Here is a 9,849-nt window from a genome sequence, read left to right on the forward strand (position 1 = left end):
AGTGCTCAGAGCCACTTGAACCATTTGTGAAGTGCCTGTTCTCACGAATCCTCGCTTCAACTGAAGCCACCAAATCGTCTGTAATCAAAGAAGGGCAACCGGAGCGGTCCTCATCATGGACGTTGTCACGGCCGTCGGTGAATTCTAGTACTCACTTCCACATTTTGCTTTCACTCATAACAGCATCGCCGTACACATCACAAATCTATTGATGAATTTCTGCAGCAGACAGGTTCCTTGCTGACAAAAACCGTATCACGAGAGAACCTCACACGCGGCGGGCGAGTTGATAGTCTTAAACATTTTGAAAGCACAGAACAGAACCGCACAGGTTAGCTACAGAGCTGAAAATGAGCACAGTTGTTCCCGAGGCATGCCGGTACACGACACACGCGCTCGTTGCGGTATGCGCGCTAACTACTAGTGTCTACAACAAAACGGACGTTACTTAAAAAACACGCCTCGTATATGTTCCAAAAATTCTAGTTAAAGTCTGTCCTTAGCTCGTCAGACCCATTTCTGGGGAACGTCTGAAGTCTTTAATGTAGGGCTTTAACTATAAATGTTGGATTTCGTAATCCAATATTGGAATCCGGTCACCCTAGTTTAGTGTGTCAGAGCTTGGAACATTTACTATACAAGATTGACGTTTGCAAGTCAGGCTCAAGGAATACCTTGACTTTTCGTGTCATCTAGAAGTTAGTGGTATTTTTCTTCGGTACAATAAAAATTCTTTCGTAGTTACTGAGGGAAGGCTTGAAAGATGATTGGACTACTTGGTGCCAGTGGGGTCTCAACATCACTATTTGAAAAAGTATATCTTCACTATGGGAAAATTGTTTCCGTTCAGCAGTTGCAAATCAATAGCCTCAGGATAAATAAATCTTCGAGATATTGCATCTTAGTGTCGACTAAATGGGTCTTAGCCACAAAAGTTAAGGTCGTGGATCGAAAAAAAAAAAAAAAAAATTATTCCATTTTAGTGTAGTTTGCGTCACTATCAGCAGATTTATATCGCTATTTAGATAATTGCCATTACGATATGGAGTAACGGTATAGGTCAACGTTTTCGCTCTATGATGCTCTGCCTGGAGTAGTATGAGAGTGACATGAACTACGAAACTGTTAACAGTTCTTCGATTCCTTTTGCAAATGAGCTGTATGTAACAGTACACGAGATTCTTCACTTGTTTTCACATTAAATTCTCACTTTGAGTAAAATATTGGGTGCCATGTAATTAAACCATGGATCGCAGAGCTAATTAACAAGGAACGAGGGAGGAAATGTAGTTATCGGGCAGCCAGGTGCTTGACCGAGATTCACTTACGCCCAGCTAACGTCTAGCTTATAACCTATGCTTCATTATTGTTCATCTGTGTAGAACCCTTCACAAATTGGAATAACAGAACAGAAAGACAACCAAAAGGTAATTTCACAACTCAATAATAATCTAGATACTAAACTGGAAATGTTTTATACGGCCAATCAACTTCCTGTACAAGACTCTAGAAATGGCGTTCCTGAAATTCCGTAACCCTGCGACCCTTAGGAGTCAAGATATCTATGAATAACTTTGAAAAACATATCACGTAATGTTCGCGCCGGTAATAGCCTGGAAATAGAGATGCATGCTATTACGGGAAGGCAATATTCACTGAATCAAATACTCCTATAATGGAATAGGAGGGACCGTTAACTGAATTGTGAAAATGTCAAACGTTCCAACTGCCATTTTTAGTGATGTTTTGTTATCTGTACTCTGTTGTATCATGAAGAAAATGTTTCACAGGTACATTAATAGATAACAAATGGTGTTTGTGTGAAGAAGTGCCTCCCACTGGATTTCCAAGTGGTACGCATCAACGTCTCTTCCATTCAGTTCAAACTCAGTTTTTTTGGTAAGAAGAAGTGTCAGTAAAACACCTTTGTAATGGAAGAAAGATTCTGCAATTACAGACAAGCGAAAGAAGGCAAACAAGGCCTTTGTTCCACAAGATTTACACATGACTGTTGAGGCACATAAGGCTATCAATCTAGTCTATGTGACTCAAATAGACTAACTTCTTTCATTTTGAAGACGCTGCTGAAACATTTTTGTCAGTGAAGGTATTTAAGATCTGCAAATGCAGTATTAATAATGTGTCTCATTATCTTCCACCTCAAATAGCTATTAAAAATTTCTACTCTGAAGCAGAATAATGGAAACATATCAGTGTTTTTAAAAGAGGAAAGACCATGGCTGATATATGATGCCATGCCGTAGTTCATCTAACAGATCAGTCATGTTTATCAGTCGCAAAACCGAAAGACTTGTTAAGGATGTTGTCATTCCTTCCTCAACAGCACAGAGAGTCATACAGTAATCACAGCAACATGTGACTGCAGGACTGGGGTTGTTTAAGAAAGAAAAGTCTTTAATAAAAGATTTTCTCTTGAATTTAATTTTGTTGTACTCTTAGAAATAATGTAAACAGTATGAAAAATGATTATTGTTGACCACAGTTCTACTAGTGAAAAATTACTGCTGTGTTCCTGTATTTATAAAACGTATTGCCTCAGTATTAGCGGCACATGGCACTTAGAGCCAGTCAATACTTCGGACTCAGAATATTCGTAATGCAATATTTATTTTCTAGTTTGTCTCATTATTTTTTGCAGTTATGACGTAAACCGCATAAGTCTGTGGCATGAGAATACCTACTCACAAGGGAACCTCCCCATCGCACCCCCCTCAGTTTTAGTTATAATTGGCACAGTGGATAGGCCTTGATAAACTGAACACAGATCAATTGAGAAAACACGAAGAAGTTGTGTGGAACTGTGAAAAAATAAGCAAAATATACAAACTGAGTAGTTCATGGGAAGATATGCAACATCAAGGACACAGGGAACGCAGCAGCGCCATGGTCTCGTGGTAACGTAAGCAGCTGCGGAACGGAAGATCCTTGGTTCTAATCTTCCATCGCGTGAAAAGTTTAATTTTTTATTTTCAGTTTATGTGACCAACTCTTATGTTTTCATCACTTTTTTGGGAGTGATTATCACATCCACAAGAAAACCTAAATCGGGCAAGTTAGAAGAATGTTTTTACCCATTCGCCAAGTGTACAAGTTAGGTGGGTCGACAACATATTCCTGTCATGTGACGCACATTCCGTCACCAGTGTCGTATAGAATATATCAGTTGTGTTTTCCTGTGGAGGAATCGGTTGACCTATGACCTTGCGATCAAATGTTTTCGGTTCCCATTGGAGAGGCACATCCTTTCGTCTACTAATCGCACGGTTTTGCGATGCGGTCGCAAAACAGAGACACTAAACTTATTACAGTGAACAGAGACGTCAATGAACGAACGGACAGATAATAACTATGGAAAAGAAAGAAAGTAAAATTTTCACTCGAGGGAAGAATTGAACCAAGGACCTACCGTTCTGCAGCTGCTCACGCTACCACGGGACCACGGCGCTCTCGAGCTCAGATTGTCCATGATGTTGCTTATGTGGCCCATGTACTACTCGGTTTGTATATTTTGCTTATTTTTTCACAGTTCCACACAACTTCTTCCTGTTTTCTCAATTGATCTGTGTTCCTATCCACTGTGCCAACTTATAACTAAAACTGAGGGGGGTGCGATGGGGAGGTTCCCTTGTCAGTTTTTGGGATACAGGTAAGTTATATACAAAAAGAGATACGTCGTTTTGGATCCTCCTGTCAAATGAGATATGGCATTAACATTTACACTCTCCTGTTATACTGCCCCAGTAAGCATCTTCCACGACAGTCCGTCTCGTCTAGCGCAATACAGATTTTAATGTATGGTGAAGGAATATGTTGTTGTACGGACACTATCAGGTGCAACGGCTTTGCCACAGTGGATACACCGGTTCCTGTAAGATCACCGAAGTTGCGCGCTATTGAGCGTGGCCGGCACTTGGATGGGTGACCATCCAGCCGCGATTCGCTGTTGCCGTTTTTTGCGGTGCACTCAGCCTCGCGATGCCAACTGAGGAGCTACTCGACCGAATAGCAGCGGCTTCGGTCAAGAATACCATCATAACGACTGGGAGAGCGGTGTGCTGACCACACTCCCCTCCTATCCGCATCCTCCGCTGAGGATGACACGGTGGTCGGATGGTCCCGGTAGGCCATTCCTGGCCTGAAGATGGAGTGCTTAAAGGAGTGTGTCGGAACTCTCCATTGTATTGAAAACAATATAGCCAACTTAAGGCTGCTCTTTGCATTGTGTAAGCAAGCAGATATCGATAGTAACAATTCGAGGGTGAATCATAGGAGCGCCATTCTAAGCATTGTTGTGAGGCGAGGTCTGTCTACGAGAGTGGAAATAGTAGTGTCGTTTGAGAGCTCGGAGACAGTAGACGTGTCACGCCAACGCTTAGAATCGCGATCCCATGTTTCGCCCTCATATTGTCACTATCCATATCTGAGTGCTTGCACAATGCAAAGAAAAGCGTTAAGTTGGCTATATTGTTTTCAATGTAATAGAGAGTTCTGACACACTCCTTACAATGTAAATTTTGAAGAAAGTGTATGACTTTAGTTTCATTAGGTCAGCCAAACGAGAGCACGATGAACAGCTGTGCCATGCCCATGGCAGAAGGATGTGAAGTGCAGCGGAGGAGTGAAATGGCTCGTTACCGGAAGGAAAATAAATATCTCTTTATTGAAGCCATGTCTCAGGAAACCGTGACCATAACGAATAGGAAGCATCGTCTGGATCACTTTGCCGTGTGTTAAAGATGACCGGTTTCGATCTGACTTGGGAAAAGGGAAAAAGAAGACTAGCGACATACAAAACTTACAAAAATGTAATTCTATAAATAATACCGCCTAGGCTAGTGAACAAGTTCTTAGGGCTTAACGTCAGTTTTAGTGCCATTTACGGTATTATGTACAGTGTTACCCTTACAGAACTTTTTTTACTGCCTTGTGTCACTTTTATTTCCTTTTCCCAACTAAGATCCGAATATGACCTGCTATTCAGACAGAAACATGTGATTTCTAATAAAAGGAACAGACATCCAGATGGCGTTTCATTAGTTGTAGAAAGAAATACAATGACGCGAAAAAGCTGTAGTAACTGTCAGCTTATCTTCGTTTCCAAACCCGAGTTTTTTTCGGACTTGAGCTCGATTTTCAAAGATAGACTGTATCTTCAGTACCTAACCTACCTCACTGGTGGTAAGACAAGAAATACTTTAGTACATCACAGGTCCACTAAGTTCTTGAAGCTAGTGCGAAAAGAAAACTGGACGTAGAGTTCTCTAGCCACCGACGTTATATCAACCGAAAACTGCCGTAGTACTTGTAGCATTCTCCACAAATCATTTGTGCTAATGACAAATTTGTTCTTTGTTTACTCTTTTCCCCCCGTATTCTGCATTTCACTTGTCCCCTCTCACACTTTATAGTCGTCAGTCCTCTCTTATTATTACTAAGAATTGATTTAAATATTAAGAAGAGTGTGGTTTTAATGGTAAAATTAGTAATAAAATGAAGCTATTTGGAATGGGAGACCTTTTCAAGTCTGAGACGTGTATGTTGTAGCCCATATATGGAAAATTAAGCGATGAAACAATTTTTACCAAAGCAGGGATCCCAACTGGGTTCTACTGCTCTCTAGCCCAACGCGCTAACCACTAGGCCATCCTGGCACAGTGGTTTTGCATAACTGCTCGGACTACCCTAGCAAGCCTCCCTCCTCAATCAAAATTCCCATTCACACCTCAGCCCACTTGCACGCCCCAGCCCACTTGCTAGTCCCCATAATCTCGAACAGGATGCGTCCAATGGTAGTCCGTGCAGTAGTTCGAAATCACTGTGCCAGGGTGGCGTAATGGTTGGCGCATTGGGCTAGTGAGCAGCAGAACCCGGTTCGAATCCTGGCCTTGGTTGAAATTTTCATTCCTCGCTTCAGTCTGCACATTTACATACATGTCTGAGACTTGAAAAACTCTCGCGAACCATATAGTCTCATAAGGAGATATTGCTCGGTTTCTGACAGGATCCGCCATTTAGTTCAATGCTGAGATGGTCTTCCAATACAGCGGGAGAGCCTCTGAAATTAAGTTCGAATTTATAGAGAATACCAAGTGCGCTGAAGCGTGAATGGGGATTTGGATCGAGGAGGGAGACGTGGTAGAGTAGTCTTCACAGTTGTGCAAAGTCGCTATGCTGGGCGGTGTGGTGGTTAATACATCTGACTAGCGAGCAGGAGACTAAGGTTCGTATCATGGCTTTGGTACAAATTTGCATTTATGGGATAAGTCTGCTTATAAAAATAATAAGTCATTAATAGTTTAATGATAACTATTTCTTAGAAAGAACGAGTAAAGAATAATGCAAATATGGTAGAGGTCGGCCGCTAGTAATGTCACACCATTATTCAAGAAAGGTAGTAGGAGTAATCCACAAAATTACAGGCCAATATCGTTAACGTCGATATGCAGCATGATTCTGGAACATATACTGTGTTCGAACATTATGAATTACCTCGAAGGAAACGGTCCATTGACACCAAGTCAACATGGGTTTAGAAAACATCATTCCTGTGAAAACCAACTAGCTCTTTATTCACATGAAGTGCTGAGTACTACTGACAAGGGATTTCATCGATTCCGTATTCTTAGATTTCAGGAAGCCTTTTGACACTGTACCACACAAGCGGCTCGTATTAAAATTGCGTACTTATGGAATATCGTCTCAGTTATGTGACTGGATTTGTGATTTCCTGTCAGAGAGGTCACAGTTCGTAGTAACTGACGGAAAGTCATCGAGTAAAACAGAAGTGATTACAGGCGTTCCCCAAGGTAGTGTTATAGGCCCTTTGTTGTTCCTTATCTATACAAACGATTTGGGAGACAATCTGAGCAGCCGTCTTCGGTTGTTTGCAGATGACGCTGTCGTTTACCGACTAATAAATTCATCAAAAGATAAAAACAAACTGCAAAACGATTTAGAAAAAATATCTCAATGGTGCGAAAAGTCGCAGTTGACCCTAAATAACGAAAAGTGTGAGGTCATCCACTTGAGTACTAAAGGGAACTCGTTAAACTTCGGTTACACGATAAATCAGTCTAATGTAAATGCCGTAAATTCAAGTAAATACCTAGGTATTACAATTCCGAACAACTTAAATTGGAAAGAACACACAGAAAATGTTGTGGGGAAGGCTAACCATAGACACCTTTTTATTGGCAGGACACTTAGAAAACGTAACAGCCCTACTAAGGAGACTGCCTACACTACGCTTGACCGTCCTCTTTTAGAATACTGCTGCGCGGTGTGGGATCCTTACTAGGTAGGACTGACTGAGTACATCTAAAAAGTTCAAAGAAAGTCAGCACGTTTTGTACTATCGCGAAATATGGGAGAGATTGTCACAAAAATGATACGGGATTTCGGCTGGAAATCATTAAAAGAAAGGCGCTTTTCCTACCGACGGAATCTTCTCACGAAATTCCAATCACCAACTTTCTCCTCCGAATGCAAAAATATTTTGTTGACACCGACCTACATAGGACGGAACGATCACCACGATAAAATAAGGGAAGTCAGAGCTCGCACGGAAAGATATAAGTGTTCATTCTTTCCGCGCGCTATACGAGATTGGAATAACAGAGAATTGTGAAGGTGCCTCCGCCAGGCACTTAAATGTGATTTGCAGAGTATCCATGTCGATGTAGATGTAGATAACATATAACAAAATGGTTCAAATGGCTCTGAGCACTGAGGTCATCAGTCCCCTAGAACTTAGAACTACTTAAACCTAACTAACCTAAGGACATCACACACATCCATGCCCGAGGCAGGATTCGAACCTGCGACCGTAGCACTCGCGCGGTTCCGGACTGAAGCGCCTAGAACCGCTCGACCACAGCGGCCGGCTAAGATATAACAATAAAATGCAATTCTGCAATTTGTTTCAAAATTTTAAGGTTACAAAAATGGCTCGCTTTCCTTGTCTAGGGGATGGACCTTACGCTAAGGTTATAAACAACAAAATGCAATTATGCAATTTGTTTAAAAATCTTAAGGTAAAAAAAAGACTCGCATTACTTGTCTAGGGAATGGACCTTACGCTAAGATTATAAAAGATGGAGTAAGTACGAGCATATTGACTCAGTTCCTAAATCACAGTTTTTTTTCCTTACAGGAACAGTGAACACAAGAGGTGATGTGGAGATTGCACCTGGGGGTACTGCATGTATTAGAGACTCTTCCCTGTGACGCAAGCGTCCCGGTCGTTGAACGTAACCAGAAGCGTCGGGGCCATGCCTCCGGCTGCCACTCCCAGGGGAATGGACGACTTACTGCAGGTGAACACGTTGCCGAGTCTGGACTCGAATAACAATGCGGCCAGCAGTAGCGGCTGCAGCGCGGGAGGCGCGGTCGGCAGCGAGACGGAGGACTCCAAGCACAGCTCGCAGGACTCCGCCGGCGCCGCGGAGCCGAGGGGCCCCGACGTGGTCACCATCAAGTACTCGCTGCGGCCGCGCTCGCTGCAGAAACGCCGCCTCATCGTCGACGACGACGACGCCGACGACTTCGGCCGCTCGTGCAGCGGCGACGGCTCGACGGACGCGGCGTCGCCCGCGTCGGAGGACAGCGGCGGCGGGGGCGGCGGCGGCGGTGGCGGCGGCCGCGGCAGGGGCGGCAGGAGGGCCAAGCGGAAGCCGCCGCCGCTCAGCAGGTACCGCCGCAGGACGGCCAACGCCAGGGAGCGCGAGCGCATGCGCGAGATCAACGCCGCGTTCGAGGCGCTGCGGCGAGCCGTGCCGCCCCACGCCGCCGCCTACCGCGCCGAGGACGCCGCCTCCGGCTTCTACACGGGCTCCGACGACGGCTCGGAGCACCAGCAGCGCTCCGGCGAGAAGGTCACCAAGATCGCGACGCTGCGCCTCGCCATGAGCTACATCGCCGAGCTGACGCGCTCGCTGGAGGCGGTCTCGGCGTCGTCGCCGGCAGCGGCGCCGCCCCTGGAGCAGAGGCCGGAGCCGGCCGCGCACGCGGCGCCGCTGCCGCCGGTGTCGACGCTGTGCCGCCCGCAGACGCTGCTGCTGCCGCCGCCCGCCGCCCCCGCCGCCTCCGCCACCGCCGCCGCCTCCGCCTCGGCGGCCTTCCTGTCGTGCCTGACGCCGCCGCTGTCGCTGACGCCCTGCTCGTCGTCTGCACTGCCGGAACTGTGCGACGCGCTGACGCCCCCGGACCTGTGCGCCGGCCTCACCGTCGACCTGGCGCTGACGCCGCCCCCGGGACTGGACGAGCATTGCTTAACACCCCACTGACCGCCCCCTTCACACTAGCAGCAGCGTCCAAGTCCACTTACCGAGTTACGCGGCCCATCTCGTCCGTCACACTTTCTTAGTCAACACTGCCACCACCTAACTGGACTACGCCCATGTGAGCGCAAAGCAGAGGTGCAGATGGCTCGAGACAGAAAACTCGTTACGCAATCTTCTTCCTATGTGTAGCCGAATGTCTTTCGCTTTATAGCGGAGTGCACTAAGTTGGTTTAAAAGCGTGTCCTCTACACCGGCATCTCTCTGTTACATTCGGGTCGTGCCCCGTACGAGATAGCTCATTCTGTAAGAGCCTCGCTTACGAAAGGCCAAGGTCGACGTTCGAGTCCCAGTACAGTACACACTTTCTAGCTTCTCGCAAATACTCGTGTTTTTATATAGAGCTTTTCGTAAGTGATTGGCTACAATAGTTTGGAAAAAGCCCACATCTGCCATCAGCTGTACAGTTTTACGTTTATTTACCGTATTCGATTGTTACAATCATTTTCAAGAAGAAAAACATTTTACAACGATGGATCGACCTTACGCA

At 45.3% G+C, this 9,849-nt stretch overlaps 1 protein-coding gene across 1 annotated transcript; it reads left to right on the forward strand.

Moving 5' to 3' along the window:
* Positions 1–8,636: 8,636 nt before the first annotated feature.
* LOC126233602 (oligodendrocyte transcription factor 1-like) lies at positions 8,637–9,305 on the forward strand (the record flags this gene model as incomplete). Its single annotated transcript, XM_049942873.1, has 1 exon — positions 8,637–9,305. A coding segment is annotated over one exon (669 nt), but the record flags the coding sequence as incomplete, so codon positions are not given.
* Positions 9,306–9,849: the final 544 nt, after the last annotated feature.

The sequence above is a fragment of the Schistocerca nitens genome, chromosome 1 (assembly GCF_023898315.1).
Source record: "Schistocerca nitens isolate TAMUIC-IGC-003100 chromosome 1, iqSchNite1.1, whole genome shotgun sequence".
NCBI lineage: Eukaryota > Metazoa > Arthropoda > Insecta > Orthoptera > Acrididae > Schistocerca > Schistocerca nitens.